The following is a 19,347-nucleotide window of genomic DNA, read 5'->3' on the forward strand; positions in this document are numbered from 1 at the left end:
TTTGTTAAGAAGTTATTTTGTCAACATATTAAAGTTACCATCGGAGAATATTCCAGCAATAGTAACTGTATACTATCAAGAGCAGCGAGCTCGTGAGAAGGGAAAATTAAAGCGGGAAGAAAATCGAGAAGTATCAGAGGAAGAAACTTTGGACATTACAAATTTTTTAGAAAAGTCATTAGAGATGGACATTTCCTTACAAGCAACATTAATTGTTCATTTTTCCTCTAGGATAGAAAGAGATAATGTATTAAAATTGTATTTTAGATCTCAGAATGTGAAATTCTTTGGCCAGCCAATACGTATATTCCCAGACATAGCTAGGATAACGCAAATTAAGCGAAAAAAATTCTTAGAAATGAGGAAAGAAGTAGTAGAGAGAGGAGAACGTTTTTTATTGCGTTTCCCCTGTCGTTGTTTGATATCTCGCGGTGATGCAAAGTTTATATTTGCAGACCCGGAACAATTACGGAAACATTTAGATACTCCTATGCAATCTTGAAAATCCTAAAGTAGTTGGAAACAAGAATATTAAGTTGGTGTAACTCACAGTATAAATGGGTGAATTTCTCTGTTAATCTTATTTTCCTTAAATATTTATTTATTTATTTAAGGTTTTTATATACCGGCATTAGTATGCAAACATCATGCCGGTTTACATTGGAACTAAAAAGGAGGAAAGGAAATACAATGAACAGGGGTATTGGGAGGGGGCATAGCATAGGCTGCTGAGGAGATAAAGGCAAGGAAGCGGACAGTAAACTGTGATGAACTATGTACAGTATGGAGTATAACTATAAATACATTATAAATACATTATATACAGGGCTGTGGATCAATTGTGTTAGTCAAGAGGACAGAGGGGGCAGGGTGGAGCGGGAAAGAGAGGTCTATTCGAGGTAGGCTATTCGGAAGAGCCAGGTCTTTAGTTTCTTTCTAAATTTTGCGTAGCATGATTCGAGTCTAAGGGGGGTCAGAAGGGAGTTCCAGTGCCTGGGGCCTGCGATGGAGATTGCTCTATCCCTTGTAGAAGAGAGGTGGGCTTTTTTAAGGGAAGGTATGGTAAGGGTACCTTTATTGACAGTTCTGGTGGGCCGGTCAGAGCGTGTAAGATGAGCGGGTCATCAAGCCAGTCAGAGTTATGGGAGTAAAGGGATTTGTGGATAATGGACAGGGTTTTGAAGAGGGTACGGGATGTGATGGGGAGCCAATGAAGGTCTTTGAGTATGGGGGTGATATGTTCAAATTTCTTGGTGTTAGTGATGACTCTAGCAATGGAATTCTGGAGCATTTGTAGGGGTTTGATGGAGGAGGAGGGGAGTCCAAGGAGGAGGGCATTGCAGTAGTCAAGTTTTGAAGAGAGGGTGGCCTGAATGACAGTCCGGAAGTCTTGGTTGTGGAGGAGGGGTTTCAGCTTTTTTAGAATATTTAGCTTGAAAAATCCCTCTTTGAGGATGGAGTTAATATGTTTTTTTAGGTTTAGTTGCTGGTCCAGGGTAACCCCAAGGTCTCTTACGTGTGTTTGCGATGACGTGACTTTAAAGGCAGGGTCGTTGGAGATTAGGGGTTTGGGGGGTTGGTGTGGGGATATGAGGAGTAGTTCAGTTTTAGAGGTGTTGAGGGCGAGGTGGATATGTGTGAGGAAGTCATTTATGGAGGAGAGGCAAGATTTCCAGTGTGCTAGGGTGTTGGATAGGGAATTCTGAATAGGGATGATGATTTGCACATCATCGGCGTAGAGGTAGAATTTGAGGCCGAGGTCAGTGAGTAGGTGACATAGGGGGGTGAGGTAGATGTTGAATAAGGTGGAGGAGAGGGAGGAACCTTGCGGGACGCCTTGGGACAGGGGGTAGGGTGCTGATTCAGCGCATCCAATTTTGACGGAGAATTTCCTGTTGGATAGGTAGGATTTGAACCATAGGAGGGCGGTGCCTGAGATGCCAATTTCGGACAGTCGGGTGAGAAGTTTGTTGTGATCAATGGTGTCGAAGGCCGCGGAGATGTCTAGTAGGGCAAGGAGGTAGCTTCTACCTTGGTCCATGCCTCTGAGGATGTGATCTGAGAGGGTGAGGAGGAGGGTTTCCGTGTTGAAATGTTTGCGGAAACCAAATTGGGTGGGGTGCAGTATTTTGTGGTTTTCTAGGTGCTCTGTGAGTTGTGCGTTGACAATTTTTTCCATGACTTTGGAGATGAGAGGAAGGTTAGAGATTGGACGGAAGTTAGAAGGATTTTTGGGGTCTAGAGAGGGTTTCTTGAGTAGGGGTTTGACAATTGCTTGTTTGAGTGAGTCGGGGACGCATCCTGATGAGATGGATGAATTAATGATGTCGGCAATTGGTTTGGCGATGGAGTTTGGGATGGAAAGGAGGCTTTTTGTGGGTATGGTATCAGATGGGTGACAGGCTGGGTGGAGCTTTTTTAGAACTGCTTCGACTTCCTTAGGTGAGGTGGGCTCCAGACTTTCAAGTGTGGAGGTGATGAGGTTGGCGTGGGGGGAGGAGATAGGGAGGGTTGTGGTTGTGGGGTATTGGAATCTGAGAAGGATGTTGGAGATTTTATTGAGAAAGAATTGGGGCAATTTCTTCACATTTGGCGAAGGCGTCGCTGTCGAGGGATGCAGCTTGGGGTGACTTTGTAAGGTTGGAGACATAGGTGAACAGCGCCTTTGGGTTATACATGTATTCATGGATTTTGGAGGCATAGAAGTTGCGTTTGGTGTTAAGGGTGGAGGTTCTGTATAGATGAAGGGCGGATTTGTAGGTGGAGGCGTTATGGGGGGATGGGGCCTTGCGCCAGATTCTTTCCAAGTGCCTAAGCTTGTGTTTTAGGGTTTTCAGCTCAGGTGTGTACCAAGGCTGGCGGTTTGTGGTCGATTGTTTCAGTTCGCGTCTGGATATTGGACATAGTTTATCAGCAATATCAAGAGTGATTTTGTTCCAGGATGAGAGGGCGACTTCAGGGTTGGAGCAGTCAAGGTTTGGTAATTCATTAGAGATGGCTTGGGACAGTTCCTCGCTAGAGCAGGGTTTTCTGGAGACAAAGGTTGTGTTATGTGCTGGCTTGGGTGAGGGAGGTATGTTGAGAGTAAGTGATGCTTCGATTAGGAAATGGTCTGACCAGGGGACTGGGGAGCAGGAGGGGGGGTGTGGGGGGAGAAACCTCTGGTTTATGAAGATAAGGTCAAGGGAGTGTCCTGCTCGATGGGTTGGTGAAGAGATGATCTGTTTAAGTCCTATGGCGTGGAGGGAGGTGAGGAAGGTTTCGCAAGCAGTAGTGAGGGGGATGGAGTCTATATGAAGGTTGAAATCCCCTAGAATAATGGATGGAATTTCAGTGTTGATATTAGAGGCAATGAATTCAATTAAGGGGGAGGGATCACGCTCAATGGAGCCGGGGGGAGCGTAGATAAGGCAGATCTGTAGCGTAGAGGATTTGAAAAGGCCAATTTCTAATTTAGGAGGTGAGGTGATGTGCACCGGTTTGAGGTTGAGGTGTTTTTTGAAGGCAAGGAGAATGCCTCCTCCTTTTTTTTTTGGTCGGGGGATAGAGAGAATTTCATAGGACTGGGTAGGTAATTGGTTAAGGAGGACTATGTCGGTTTCTCTAAGCCAGGTTTCAGTCACAGCGCAGATGTCTGGTTGGCAGTCGGAGAGGAGGTCATCCAGGATGGGGGTTTTTTTGGAGAGGGACTGGGCGTTGAAAAGAATGATGGAGAGGGTTGTGAGTCCAAGAAATTGGGTAAGTGGGGTAGTGAGGATGGGAAGGAGGGATTTGTGGGAGGGAGGTATAGGGTGGGGGGATGAGCGTGGATGTCTGTTGAGAGGGAAGTGAATGCGGGGGATGGGATGACGATCCATGGTGGTGGGGTAATGGTGGGGAGAGAGGAGTATGTGGGTAGTTTGCAGGAGATGGGGTGGGGCAGATAAGGAGTAGTGATACTTGGATTCTGGGTGAGAAACGATAGTGTAGATGGATAGGAGGCTAGTTGCATTGATAATACAGGCTAGTTACAGTGGTTATACAGGCAATGTCAGCAGACAGTAGTTATTCAGGCAATGTCAGCAATAAGTGGTTATACAGACAATGTCAGTAGATATAGACAGTACAGACTGGGTCAGTAGTATCAGGCAATTATAGGTACAATTGTAAAGGGCCGTGGAGCATATCGGATGACGAGGCAGTGTGAGTGGCAAGTGGGGGAGAAAAAGGTAAACAGTGGGGGTGAGTAAATAAGTCTTACAGTTGAGGAGGTTCTGCACAGGTCTCTAGGCTTGTAGTTGGTTTTGAGATGCAGGGTTGATGAAAGGGAGCAGGGGCAGCCTCTGCGTGTGGAAGAGACAGGCGAAGTGGGACTGAAGCTTTGTCGTAAATTTGGAGGAGGATGCAGGGGTCCGGTAGGTGCGGCTGCGAAGATGCACACGAAGGGGCGCACAAAGGGGCGGGCCCCTTTGTCGCGCTCCTCTGCTATAATCACCCTTGATCTCCCAGTATTTCTTTATATTATACTAAATCAATGTACATAATCCAGGTAACATTTAAAATTGTTTCTTGTATTTTTTACTTGGTTGTATGAAAATTTCTTTTGTAACCTGGGTGGAATATGTAGAACATTGAAAATTTCTTGTTTATTAAACTGAAAATCAATAAAGATTAAATATATAAAAAAAAAAAAAGAGGTTGGAGTATTAATGTTTCAACATCCAGGCCGTCAGAGATAGAGCCTGGAGGTTGGGGTGACGCAGGTACCCTTCATTCTGAGTTATTAGAAGGGGATCCTTCCCCAGAGGAATGTGCCCATGTACTGATAGGTCCTGGAGGATTGGAAACCACACCTGGCGTGGCCAGTGGGGAGCTATCAGGATCATTAATCCCTTGTCCTGCTGGAGCTTCACGAGAGTCTTTGAAATGAGAGGAAGTGGAGGGTACGCATAAAGGAAACCGCTGGCTCAGGAGAGGGTGAAGGCATCTCTTGGTTGCGAGTGGTGACAGCGAATGAGAGAGCAGAAGTTGTCTACTTTGTGGTTGTGGACCGATGCAAAGAGGTCTATGCGAGGGTAGCCCCAGCGTTGGAATATCGTGTCCGCTATCGTGGGGTTTAGAGACCATTCGTGCGGATGGAAAGTCCGACTCAGCCTGTCCGCAAAAAGATTGTCCACTCCCGGCAAGTAGGTTGCTTTGAGGTACATCGAGTGGGAAAGAACCTATGCCCATATCTGTGCAGCTTCCTGACACAGGAGGTAGGAGCCCGTTCCCCCTTGCTTGTTGATGTACCACATCGCAACCTGTCGGTTTGAATCAGGATGGCTTTTTTTGATAGGCAATCCTGAAAAGCCTTGAGGGCATATCTGATCGCCCGTAGCTCCAGGAAATTTATTTGGTGTTTGGCTTCCTCTGGAGACCAGGTTCCCTGAGTCTGCAGGTCGCCTACATGTGCACCCCACCTGAGGTTGGAAGCGTCTGTTGTTAAGGTAATTTGAGGTTCTGGAGCCTGAAATGGAAGGCCTTGAATGAGATTGGAGTGGTGCATCCACCAGTCTAGTGACAGACGGAGCTGTTTGGTAACCTGGATAATGCTGGACATTGGCTGACAAGCTTGAATCCACTGGTATTTTAAGGTCCACTGCATCACTCTCATGGCTAGGCAAGCCATCGGAGTGACAGGAAACGAGGACGCCATGTGACCCAGCAATATGAGGAAGTGACGAGCAGTTGAAGATACTCGAGTCTGTAGGTGATGCGCCAGAGATGCTATGGTGAAAGCGTGATCCTGGGGGAGGAAGGCTTTCGCCTGTATAGTGTTTAGGTCGGTCCCTATAAAGGATAGGTTTGGGATGGAACTATCTTGGATTTGGGATAGTTGATTAGAAACACTAAGGAGATCAGGGTGTGAATAGTGAGACACAGGGAGGCTAGTGCGCCCTGCTGAGTCAGAGTCCTTATCAACCAATCGTCGAGATAAGGGTAGACATGCACACCCTGATTCCTGAGGAAGGCTGCGACCACCACCAGGCACTTGGTGAAAACTCGTGGAGCAGACGCTAGGCTGAATGGTAGTACACGGTACTGGAAGTGACGAGGGCCGACCAGGAATCACAGGTACTTGCGATGAGTGTTTAAGTGACTTGGAGATCTAGAGAGCATATCCAATCTCCTCTTTGTAGAAGAGGAATTAGAGCGCCCAAGGTTACCATTTTGAATTTTTCTCTCTGCAAAAATTTGTTTAGGGCGCGGAGGGGTCCAGTATCGGGCGTACCCTACCTGACGTTTTTGGTATTAGAAAATACCGGGAATAAAACCCTTGCCCCTGCTGGGAGAGGGGCACTGGTTCTATTGCTCGGGATTTGAGGAGGGATGAGACCTCCTGTTCGAGCAAGGGAGAGTGGTTGGACGTCTCCCATGTCAGCCGAGGTGGAGAGTCCGCTGGAACAGTCAGGAAATTTAGGTGGTAACCCTGAGTAACCACTGCACGTACCCACTGGTCTGTGGTGACTGTATGCCAAACATTGTTGAAGTGGCAGAGCCGACCACTGACTGGTATGGATGGAAGAGGAGGTTGGCTTACACTCTCTAGGAAGGAGGCAAAACCCTGATGCTGGTCCAGGCTGAGACTTTTGAGGCCGCGTCTGCCTGGATTGACCTTTTTGGTAAGGTCTGGAAGGGCGTCCTCTAGAAGCCGGAGGATAAAATTTTCTTGGCTTGTAGGCCGGCCGCTTAGTCACGCCTGAAAGTTCTCTTAGGGGTGGAAAGAAACTTATACGGCACAGAAGAAAGCTGGCGCAGTGTTTCATGGTGGTCCTTCAACTGCGCCATAGTTTCTCGGATCTTTTCCCCAAAGAGATTATCACCCACACAGGGTAGATCTGCTAACCTGTCTTGGACTTCTGGTCTTAAGCCTGAGGATTTGAGCCAGGCCCATCTTCTTGCACTAATCCCCACTGCAGACATTCTAGAGGCAGTGTCAAAGATATCATACGCAGCGCGGACCTCATGCTTTCCGGCATCCAGACCTTTTTGAGCCAGAGTATGAAATTGAGCCTGGAGTTGCTCTGGTAAAAAATCAGAGAAATCCTGGATCCTTTTAAAAAGGTCTCTGTTATACTGGGTCATGTATAACTGGTAAGAGGCAATGCGAGATATGAGCATTAAGCCATAGAAGTCATGCCTGCCAAAAGCATCCAGGGATTTTTGTTTCTTCCCTGGAGGTATGGAGGAATGAGGTTTTGAACGTCATGCCTTCTTCTGGGCTGATTCAACAACAACAGAGTGATGATCCAACTGTGACCTTTGGAACCCAGGAGCTGACTGCACAAGATAGGTGGCATCTATCTTGCGGTTGACAGGTGGAACCGAACATGGGTGTTCCCAGTTTCTCTTCAGGAGATCAAGCAGGATTTCATGAATAGGTATAGACATGATTTCCTTAGGAGCATCTAGAAATTGGAGTACTTCCAGCATCTTGTGCCTAGAGTCCTCTTCTGTCTGAAGTTGAAAAGGAATGGTTTCAGACATTTCCTTGATGAAATTAATAAAAGACAGATCTTCTGGTGGAGAATGTCATCTTTCATCTGGGGGAGAGGGCTCTGATGGTAGATCTATATCTTGGGATGAATCATCAGTCCAAAGATCATAGGGCTGATCTCCAGCACCTAGTGGGTCTCTAGCAGGGAGAAATGGTGCTAATCCTGAAAGACCAGGCCTAGGCATCAGTGGCATCAGAGTTGGCACTGACAGCATCGATGGAGGCACTGACGGGTCCTGTGACATCGATGGACGAGTCGGTGGTAAAATCCCAGACGGTGGAATGGGTATCGGTGTTTCCTCATCATCCGATGATAATGGAATTGGTGTGGAAGGCACCGGACCTACCAGTGTTCTCGGTTCCATCGGTCAAAGGGCACCGATCAACACATCCAGTCTACCCAGTAGCGGTGCGAGTGCTACGGGAATCGGATCGGTGACTGACTTGAGGACCGGTACCGGCATCGATGGAGGTTGGAAGCCCTGAAGTGCTTTACCGATGGCCTCTTGGATCATCCGATCCAATTCCTCGCGGAAGCCTGGGGCATGGAACTCCGGCACCAGAGTAGGAGGCAGCACTGGCTTCGCCGGAGGGACCACCGGTGAAGGTTGAATCGCGGATCCCGGCACCACTAAAAGTGGGGAACGTCTCGGTGACCCGGTCACAGAAGAGGATGGGGCCTTTTCTGGACGGGGCTTCTTTGTCGGTGGCTTTGTCGACGTCGATGCCGAGGGCTTGCCTGGATCGGTGAACTGAGCCTTGCTTTCAAAATGATCTCCTCGGTACTTTTCTTGAGGAGGCAAGGAGGGAATCGACACCTTTGGAATCGTCAACGTTGGTTGTGCAGCAGCGGTGTCCCAGTGCTGGCGAGAGGTCGATGGCACTGGCTCAGACGAAGTCGAAGCTATCGATGGAGTTGGGGTTTTTGACTGAAAGAGAAATTCCATTTTCTCTAAAGGAGCCTTATGGCCCTTCAGTGTCATTTGGGCACATTTGGTGCAAGTTAAGACATCGTGGTCGGAGCCCAAACACATAACACAGACCCTGTGCGGGTCAGTGATGGACAATGTTCGGGTAGTCGGGGCACCGACGAAAACCCGACGCCATGACTCAGACAAAAATTTAGCCGCGGTGCAGTCAATGACAGTAGGCCCTGGAGGGATAACTCAACGGGAATTGACTGCAACAAGGGTACAACCTTACTTTTCGACCGCGGAGTATGGATATTGATAGGGGGACCCCTATGGGGTAGAATCTTTTTGAAATTTTGAAAGAAGTTCCATGAGGAAAATTCCCGTCAGGAATCTCAAGAGCTCCTTAACCCACGTGGCTACTGCTGCGCGGAAAAAAGAAGACTGAAGGGGGACCCCTGCTGGATGCAGGGTCAGTGCATTGCTGGGCATGCCCAGTAGGTGCCAGTCAAAGTTCTAGAAACTTTGACAAAATTGTTCCGTGATTGGGCTCCATCCTGATGATGTCACCCATATGTGTGAGGACTACCATCCTGCTTGTCCTGTGAGAACATTTGCGCCACTTTGTACTAAGCTCATACAGAACAAAATCCCCTTCATTCTGCAATATCCAGCTAAATTAAAAATAACGTGGATTAATGCATATTTGATATATGCGTCAGCTGAGGAGGACCTGAAGTTTTGCAGGATATAAGACCATCAGGGTGAAGGAGAATGGGCAGGATGGCCCAGGTTATAGCTCATATTGCAGGATGAATTTTGTTGTAAAGAATGTTTTCTTCTAACTGTTGGACTTTTCTTATGAGATGAGTTTCTCATCTTAAAACAAGCTGCAAGGTTGATTGGTTTTTGATTTCGCAGGACTGTGGACATTGTTCAAAAGTTGGATGAAACTTTGGGTCATAAGCTCTACTGCCCTTCACGTTACGGAAGGAAGCATCATCAAAGTGGCCAAACCTTTTGTATTAACTTTTAATTGAGAATGTTGGTTGGGACATAAGGATTGGCTTTAATAAAACATTCTTATAGTAGAGCCTTAAAGCAGTAAAGTAGTAAGGCAATTTTGTATGCTGCTCTGTATTAATGAGTGTGGGTTTATTTTTTTTCCCAAATAAGGCAATATCTCTGGAGGCAGGGAATGCTACAAGTTAGATGGACTCACAGTCCCTTACAAGCGAATTTTGATAGTTTTGGAAGTTAAGGGGCTATGGGGGGAGGGGAATTCTTAGGGAGAAAAGCAAGACATAAGTTCAGGAAGATGTATAAGTAACTGGGAGTGGGGGGTGGGCTACAGCGAAGGATTAGGTAATATCAGGGTATGGATTGGGCTATTCCCAAGTGCTAAAAGGGTTGAGCATGGATCTAGGGTGAGGGGTCCAAGCTCTTTAACGCTGCAAATTCTTATTGGGTATTTTCTACAAAATAATGAAGCTATGTGACTCACAGAAACCTTAGGTGCTGGTCATGAATGTATCTGGTATAAGCTCTATCATTAAAAGGTACAAAATACTGCAATCTTTACAGCGACAAAGTTCATATTGCTCTATTGCAGGAAACAAAGCTAGACCAAGCACAACATCAAAAGCTGCATCGAATGTGGGTGGGGCAAGTTTTTTCTTTGCAATCCTCGACTAAAGTAGCTGGTGTAGCTATATTAATTGGAAAGCAAGTGGCATTTCAAGTTGAGTGACACATCTCAGTTATTGAGAAGGTGGGTGGGCAATTGGACATTATTTGCAACGTTTATGCTCCTAATGTTTATCACCACACTTTTTTCACTAAGATAACAAAACTGATAGCTGTGTGATAGATCCAACAAGAGACTAGACATCAGGTTGTCCAGGAAGGGTGACACAGGGAATTAATTACATATGTAATAGACTGGGCTAGTAGATGTTTGGTGAACATCCTATCCTATGGATATTGATTATACTCACATTTCTAGAGCACATGGGACAGGTTCTTGGATAGACTATATATTAATGAGAGTTAGTGATTTTGCCAAAGTGTTGAAAGTGGATATAGGTCCGTTAGAAATAACAGATGATGCACCAGTGACAATAGATTTACATAAGTTTCAACAGGTAGGCTCTAACAGTGCATGGAGATTCCCTAGACACCTATATGGAGATTCAGGATTTCAGTCCTTTTTGCTTAGGAAGTGGAAGGAATATTCAAATAATAATGCAGAGCATAAGGAGAACCCACTTTTATTTTGAGACAGCAAAAAAGTGGTGCTAACAGCAGAAATTATTCTGTTATAACCAAAAATAAGGCATTAGTTGCACAAATTCGGCAGCTTGAAGGGCAGTTGTGGGAAATTAAACAGTTACATGAGAAGAAGCTGATTAAACAAAATAAAGAGAAGCTGGTACATATACAATATACACTAAGGGGTAGATTTTCAAAGGGGTATGCACGTACGATACGCGCGTACCCCCTGAAAACCTACCCCAAACCCCCTCTGCGCGCGCCGAGCCTATTTTGCATAGGCTCGGTGGCGCGCGCAAGCCCCGGGACACACGTAAGTCCCGGGGCTTGCATGGAGGGGCGTGAAGGAGGCGTGTCAGGGGCGTGCTGCGAGTGACGCGGCATTTTGGGGACGTGCCGTGACGCGGCATTTTGGGGGCGGGACCGGGGGCGTGGCGCCGGCCCGGGGGCATGGTCGAGGCCTCCGGACCAGCCCCCGGGTCGGGTGATGGCGCGCCAGCAGCCCGCAGGCCTAAATCTGACAACAAAGGTAGGGGGGGGTTTAGATAGGGCCGGGGGGGTGGGTTAGGTAGGGGAAGGGAGGGGAAAGTGAGGGGAGGCGGAAGGAAAGTTCCCTCCGAGGCCGCTCCGATTTCGGAGCGGCCTCGGCGGGAACAGGCAGCGCGCGCTGGGCTCGGCACGCGCAAGTTGCACAAATGTGCACCCCCCTTGCGCGTGCCAACTCCGGATTTTATAAGATACGCGCGGCTACGCACATATCTTATAAAGTCCAGCGTACTTTTGTTCGCGCCTGGTGCAAGAACAAAAGTACGCCCGCGCGTACATTTATAAAATCTACCCCTAAACACCTTGTTGCACCAGAGAGCTCAGAAAACCTTTTGTTATTACAGAGTGAAATATCATTATGGGAATAAATTTGGGAAAATTATGGCCAATACGACAAAAACAAGGAGGGAGAGGGGAAATATATTTCTGTCATGAGTTCTTCACAAGGAGGCATGGTAAATCCAACAAAAGAAATCAGTGAAGTTTTTCGCAGTTATTATAAGACGTTATATTGGGTTCGACTACTTTGGGGGATCAAATAAAGAAATGCCTTCAGCAATCCTATTTGCCAAAATTGACAGAATTACAACAGGAGATGCTTAATAGACTCATACAGGTGAAAGAAATTATGAATGGAATTTAACAGGAAAAACTGCTAAAGGCTCCTGGGCCTGACAGTTATTCAGCAGACTTTTTAAAAATATTAGCTGAACATTTGTTGTTGCCTCTTGGATCAATGTATGAAGATCTTATAAATCAGGGGAATTTTCCTTATTCCCCAAATTTGGCTTATGTCACCATAATCCCCAAGGCAAATAAAGATCCCACAATCCCAGGTTAATGTTGACCAATTTCACTTCTAAATTTTGAAATAAAGCTCCTAGCAAAAATTATGGCAGATAGGTTAGCTAGATATTTGCCATTTTTGATAGGGGATGGCCAAGTTGGTTTTGTAAAAGGGAGAAGCTCCACTTTAAATATTCATAACATATTGGCTTCTTTGGAGAACTGATATGGTAATCACAAAAAGAGAGAATATAGACCCCTACTCTTTACACAATACACACAATCATAGGGGATCCAATAGTATTAATCTATACATTTTTAATACATCAGTTAGTCAATAAACATCATTTTCCAGAACATATTTATCAATATATTTCAAACATGTATTAATACAATTACATACACATTGAATTCACAGATGTTTCCATAATTACATCATTAATACACAAAAACATGTGCAACCTCATAGACATTATCACCCCACCATAACACCAATAAACTAGCAGCATTACCACCCCACCATAGCAGCACTAACTTAAAAATCCCCTCCAAACACTCATACATTCATATCACACACACTCCCCACCCACTAAAACACCACACATCTAAAACCACCCAACCTATTAGAGTTAAAGCTATCTTTATCTCAGCATGCTCCACCACGTATTAATTTAATATGGGAGCACTCCACCACATCCCTCACACCTCTAAGACCACCAAAGCTTTAATGGTTGAAGCTATCTTCATTAGGGCATGCTCCGCCACATATGGGGGCAATCCACTCTGTCCCAACAAGGATCCCTGTTTCGCCGCAGCTTCTTCAGGGGACGCTTTACTCCCGGTCCAACCAAAGATTAGCAAAACTCTCCAGTTTTCCAATCATTGAAGCATCACACCTACAAGAGACCAGCGGTTACTGTGTCCTTCAAAAAATTAAACAAAAAACCAATTATCTTATAAAAACAAATATTCAAAGCAGCATCTTCCCCCACATTATCACCCACAACCTCAACAAACAAAGAAACTCACTTTCTCCACAATTCAAATTAGAAAAGCGGCTGCACATCACATATATGGACTCACCACCTGAAATACAGACAGATAATAATACTCCAAAAAAGTATTTTATGCAAGTCACCTGACTGCAACTGTATATCAATCTCAAAACCAACCTTTCACAAAAGCTTCAATACGCTGCACGCGTTTCGATATACTGTTTCCATCTTCTCTCACAAATCCAACTTATATGTACCTATTACAAAGCAAGGTACACAATACATAAGTAACACTTTCTCAAAATTCCAAAATGCTCATGTTGACAGAGAACCAGTAATCAAAATCCTCCTTACCTTACAACATATCCAACACTTACAAGAATACAGCCAATTCGAAATCCAAACACAGCACTACCCAATGGATCTTCAGAACATGGCACAGCTAACCGCATGGCGAGAAACTCCGCATATAAACCAACTCAAACTGCCACACCCAACACATCTCCCAAACTACGCAACCCAATCAAACACCAACATAATCCACTACCTCACCACGTCCCTTCACGTCACTCAGCGGGACCAATCACATCCAAGCACACACACGAACCAATCAGCAACCTCATTCACTACCTCACCACGTCCATTCACGTCCCTCAACGGGACCAATCACATCAAAACACGCGGCTAATACTACATTCTCTGAAACAAAATACGTCACATCCACAACCAACCATACAGTATAATCTCCACAACCAACAACAGTCAAAACAATTCATAAAGGATTCAAAAAGGAACACACTCTTGACCAGATTCACCAAACTCACAACAACCCAAACATCCACAACCCAAACACCACAATAAACGACATTCATAAGGAATCACTCACTCAACCCATCACAACACAGCGCAACATGCAACACATCCATCCAAACAAAAGACAAATTCACAACCGGCCATACAGTATAATCTCCACAATCACCACCAATCAGAACAATTCATAAAGAATTCAAAAAGGAACACACTCTCAACCAAATTCACCAAACTCACAACAGCCCAAACATCCACAACCCAAGCACCAGAAAAAACATTCACAAGCAATCACTCACTCAATCAATCACAACACAGCACAACATATATCATATCCATCAAAACAATTCATACTCACACGAACCCAACCTGCCACAAACCAACCACCACAACAATCAACACTATTCACTGACAAAAACAATCACTCAACCAATCACAACCCAACACAACACGCGTCATACCACTCACACCAACCCACATTACTCAACTCAAACACCAAAACAACCAACCAACCACTCACTAACACACCGCATAATTTGCACTAAATATACCTCATACAAACTATTTATAAAATGATTCCCAATCAACACCCATGTTCAAGCCATACGGTTGAACCGATCGCCACCAGAATATGAATTTCTGTTCAAGTTTCCATAAAATACTAATAATATCACCTTGAATATTAGCCCTAACCTGAGTGATAACAAAAAAATTTTTAATTGGTCATTTCCATGTTTCATTTGATTCCAGTGTGCCACCAATGGCACTCCATCCTTTTTAATCCTCAGATTACTTTTATGTTCGATGATACGTGATCTAATTTGACGTTTAGTAAGGCCAATATATAACAATTGGCAAGGGCACAATATAACACACACAACCCTCCTGGTAGTGCATGTATATTCCTCTTTAAATATATATGGCTCTCGATACTTATCATATTGATAACTCTCCAATCGTAACCTATTGAAGCACACTGAACACCCAGAACATGCTTCATCTGTATCCACAGCCACAAGTTGTCTATCCACCGTTTTAGTCATACGGTTGTATAATGATGCTTACAATTTAAGACATATTGGTGAATGGATTATGGATTCTAGCTATTATGCACCAATGACAGTAGAAAAAGCTAAAGTTAACCCATTAGAATTATGATATATCCTACACAAAACAAAATCGGTCTTACCAATATATCTTCAGAGCACTGTGCTAATAGAACACATATTGAAAGTGTAGAGATAGCTCTGTAAAAAACTAGGATTGAAATATCAGGTTTCCCACTATTTGCCCATTTTAGGAAATAAGCATTTTAGCCCTGGAATTGAGTATAGAATTTTTCTGAGCTGGCAGGCCAAGGGTATTCAAACTGTTTCTCAAATGATTGATGAGCAGAACCAAATATAATCATTTCAATCCCTTTAGGACAAATTTGGTCTGAATCCTATGCACTTTTTTTGCTTATCTACAGCTCTGACATTATGTTGCTTCCCTATCATTACCTGATTCCCACAACCCTTCCTGGGAGTTATCATCGGATTTCTTAGACTTAGAAGACCCAAGCAGACACACAGGGGTAGATTTTAAAAAAGTACGCCCGCTCATACTTTTGTTCGCGCACCAGGCGCAAACAAGAGTACGCCGGATTTTAATAGATACGCGTGTAGACGCGCGTATCCTTTAAAATCCAGGGTCGGCGCGGCCTCGGAGGGAACTTTCCTTCCACCGCCCCCATACCTTCCCCTCCCTTTCCCTACCTAACCCACCCCCCAGCCCTATCTAAACCTCCCCTACCTTTATTGCAAAAGTTATGCCTGCCCGAGGCAGGCGTAACTTGCGCATGCCGTGCCGGCTGGCCATGTTCCGGTCCGGGGGCTGGTCCGGAGGCCGTGGGCCCGCCCCTGGAACGCCCCCGGATGATGTGCCGCCGCGACACGCCCCCGACACGCCCCCCAGGAAAGCCCCGGGACTTGTGCGCGCCGCCAAGCCTATTCAACATAGGCTCAGCACGCGCAGGGGAAACTTGGGGCAGGTTTTTGGGGGGTACGCGTGGATCTTCAGTTTCTTTTTGGTATAAGATCCTATGTAAACACAATACCATATCGAGTTCTAGAAATTTGGAAGCGGACTGTGTTGGGAATCCTGCCCGTGGTCCCCTGCAGCCAGCTCCCCTTACCTGCTCCAGCAGGCCCTGACGCCAAGCCCCATCTGCCAGCAGGCTTCCTGCACATGACTCCTTAGGCGCACGCGTGGCATTCACAGCGTCTTAAAGGTGCCATGGCGGGAAATCTCGGCCCGGCCCCTGAAGATGACATCAGACGCCCTGACTACATAAGCCCAGCTCAGGTCAGCATTCCTTGTCTTGGCAACAGGTCCTACTCTCAGTGTGTGTTCCTACATTCCGGCCTGTTCCCGAGTTCCAGCCTGCCCTCCGTCTCTGGTACCTCCGCACTTGGCTCCTTGCTTCTTGGATGGTCTTCTCGGTTCCAACTTTGGCTTGGCTTCCTGGTTTCTCCTTGTCTGCTGTCCCTCCTGACCCTTGGCTTGCTCCTGGCTTCTCAGAGTCTGCTGCCTGCCCTGACCCCTTGGTCTGGTACCGCGTCCTGCCTGCTCTCCGCCTGCCCTGACTTCTGGACAACCCACAACACATCTGCCTTCAGCCTGCCTCGACATGGGCTTGGGGCATCGGTGCCAGTTGTGTTGGTAGAACACCGAACAGCAAATCAAGCCATTCCAATTGAGGTGCAAGCATCAGTGGAGACGGCTCCTGCGGCAGTGGTGGTGGAACCAGAGGCTCGAAGCCCTGCAGGGCCCATCCGACCGCTAACCACATGCGCCTCTCCAACTCCTCCTCAAAGGCAACCAAGGCCAAAACAGCTTGAGGAGGAGGAGGAGGAGGCAGAATTGGGACATCCCCCAGAGCACTGAGGGGCACTGAGCCCTCCTCCTCTAGGTGAAGGCCACCTAGAGGCTTCAGAAAGGTCAGAAGGAATCGCTTTCTCCGCCCAAGGCCGCATCGGAGGAAGCACTGATGATGATGCCTGTCCATGGTCTGGCTTGGGAGATGATGACCGATGTCAATGTTTCTTCGATCTTTCTCAATGATCACCATGGTCTTTGCCAAGAACCGATTGGAACAGCAAAGAATCTGACCAGGAATGGGATGACAAAGACCACAGCTTGATCCCGGCTCCTAACTAGGGAACGGTTGTGGGGGGGCGACCCCGATGGGGGTCGAGACCAGAACCTCCTTTCTGAATAGGGTAGAGGTCTCCGAAGCAGATGACAGATCCGATCTTTTGGACCTGAAAAACTTTTCCATCTTATCAAGACGCACCCGATGGCCCTTAGGGGTTATCTGGGCACAGAGGTCACAACTGCGAATGTTGTGGGCTGCCCCCAGGAAGAGGACTCAGACCTCATAGCGGTCTGTGATGGACATAGCCCAGGGGTTCCAGCGAAAGCCAGTCGACGACATCACAAAAAGTATGCAGTGCATTGGTTGGCGGACACTGGGTGATGAAGCCATCGATGATTGACCACGGAAGCTCGATGGACTTACCAGATCGCAGACAGAGAACCCGAAAAAAATACAAAGGACCCTACGTGACACAGGAAGAGAAATAACTACAAAAACTTCAAAAAGAAGCACGATCTCCACGATAGCAAGACAAAAGCTTCATGGAAAGGAAGAGAATAGAGAATAGCCACTGCCATTAGCAATGGTTACATGGAATAGACTTAGTTTTTGGGTACTTGCCAGGTTCTTATGGCCTGGATTGGCCACTGTTGGAAACAGGATGCTGGGCTTGATGGACCCTTGGTCTGACCCAGTATGGCATTTTCTTATGTTCTTAAGAGACTGAAGAGGGAGCCTGCATGGACGCGTGGTTAAGCGGCATGACATCTGATGTTGTCACCCTTGTGTGAGGACTACCATCCTCCTTGTCCTTGGAGAAATAATGTTTCTAATATATTTATTATGAAGATTGTTTATAGCAATCAAATTTTGCTATACAAATTATGTTTCAAAAATGTAATTTTCGGGAATTAAATTTCAGTTCCAAGATAACTAAGATTTGATATAGAGACACTTCCTGTAAAGAGGGAGAATTTAGAAAAAATTTAATTCTGTCTGGTTTTTCTAAAACATTCAGAAATATTTTGTGATAGAATGAAAATGTTAATATGTCATGGTAAAACTTATGATACCTCTCGTGCTGTTTGGGTCTACTGCTATCACTAAGCATGTCCTCAGGTAAGAGGCACCCATTCAGTGTACTCTGGTGAAGGACGACTGCAGCACATGTCTCAAGGTCGTCTTCTTTCAAGGTCTCAGTCTGATTACAAAGGCTATAAAATGAAACAGGTAATATATAAGATGTCATTAACAAACGTAAAACAATAGTTGGAATAAACTTGAAAACAGAACCTCATTCAGTTTTCTCACAATAGTTTATTAAATATCAACTAAATATTATCAACTTTAAAACACAACACACATATAGTTCTCTTATATTGTAGGCAATATATTTTTATTGGACTAGTTTAATACAATAATGATTGACTTTGAAGAGTTATATTCTTATTATCAGGTCAACACAAATTGAACTAAGGATGATATATGAACATACAAAAACTGTAGGTGGGATTATACATCAGTATTTTTTCAAAGTTGTAATTAAACAGAAAAGTACATATACTTGTACTGGACACATAGCGATATATATAAAAAATTGGCTAAATTAGCACAAATCTGAAACTTGTGCTAACGAAAACATTTTCAGGTGAATTTTCAAAGGAGTTACTTGCGTAAATGTAACATACTATCGTAACAATTTTCAAAAGCCATTTACTTGCATAAAATGCACTTACATTAGTAAATCCTAAGGGCAATTCAATGGCATATATTGTAGCAATTTTCAAAGCCCTATTTACTTGGGGAAAATCAGGCCCTAAGGGCCTGATTTTAAAAAGCATTTACTCGAATAAAACAGGGTTTTACTCGAGTAAATGCACTTTACTTGAGTAAGTGGGCTTTTGAAAATTGCTATAATATATGCCATTGAATTGTCCATAGGATTTACTTGTGTAAGTGCACTTTACTCCAGTAAATGGCTTTTGGAAATTGCTACAATAGTAGTTACATTTACATGCGTAACTCCTTTTGAAAATTACCCCCTTTCTGTGTTTCCAAAGCTGCAAATTGATTTAAGTAAAAGCATGGGGGAGGGGGCAGAGGTAGGCGTTGCATGGGGAGTGTGGATATAGGACCTGAAATACATGTGCTTAGGTACCCTTTCAGGCATTATTACAAGCACAATAATGAACCTCCCCACAGAGCTGGGAGTAGTACCCGCAGGAATGCAAGCTCATTTTCAAAGGGATAGTCGGCTATAAAGCACCCATATACTTTGCACCTACACTGAAGCAGGTAAAAAGTATGCATAAAAATTATGCGAAAGATTTAATTATGCAACCTTCATATATAAAACTTCCCCACTTCCAATCT

At 45.3% G+C, this 19,347-nt stretch overlaps 1 protein-coding gene and 1 long non-coding RNA gene across 2 annotated transcripts in view; both read right to left on the reverse strand.

The window, feature by feature from the left end:
* The window catches only part of KIZ (kizuna centrosomal protein), a 340,495-nt gene that overhangs the window by 152,013 nt on the left and 169,135 nt on the right, over nucleotides 1-19,347 (reverse strand). The window contains 1 exon segment of the mRNA XM_029596786.1: nucleotides 18,048-18,188. Within this exon segment, the coding sequence (XP_029452646.1) occupies nucleotides 18,048-18,188 (141 nt within the window).
* LOC115087066 lies at nucleotides 11,424-13,287 on the reverse strand. Its single transcript, XR_003855416.1, has 3 exons — nucleotides 13,206-13,287; nucleotides 13,063-13,119; nucleotides 11,424-12,929 (listed from the first exon to the last, which is right to left on the reverse strand). It is a non-coding gene; the product is annotated as an uncharacterized LOC115087066 (long non-coding RNA).

This window comes from Rhinatrema bivittatum, chromosome 3, assembly GCF_901001135.1.
Source record: "Rhinatrema bivittatum chromosome 3, aRhiBiv1.1, whole genome shotgun sequence".
Taxonomy (NCBI): Eukaryota; Metazoa; Chordata; class Amphibia; order Gymnophiona; family Rhinatrematidae; genus Rhinatrema; species Rhinatrema bivittatum.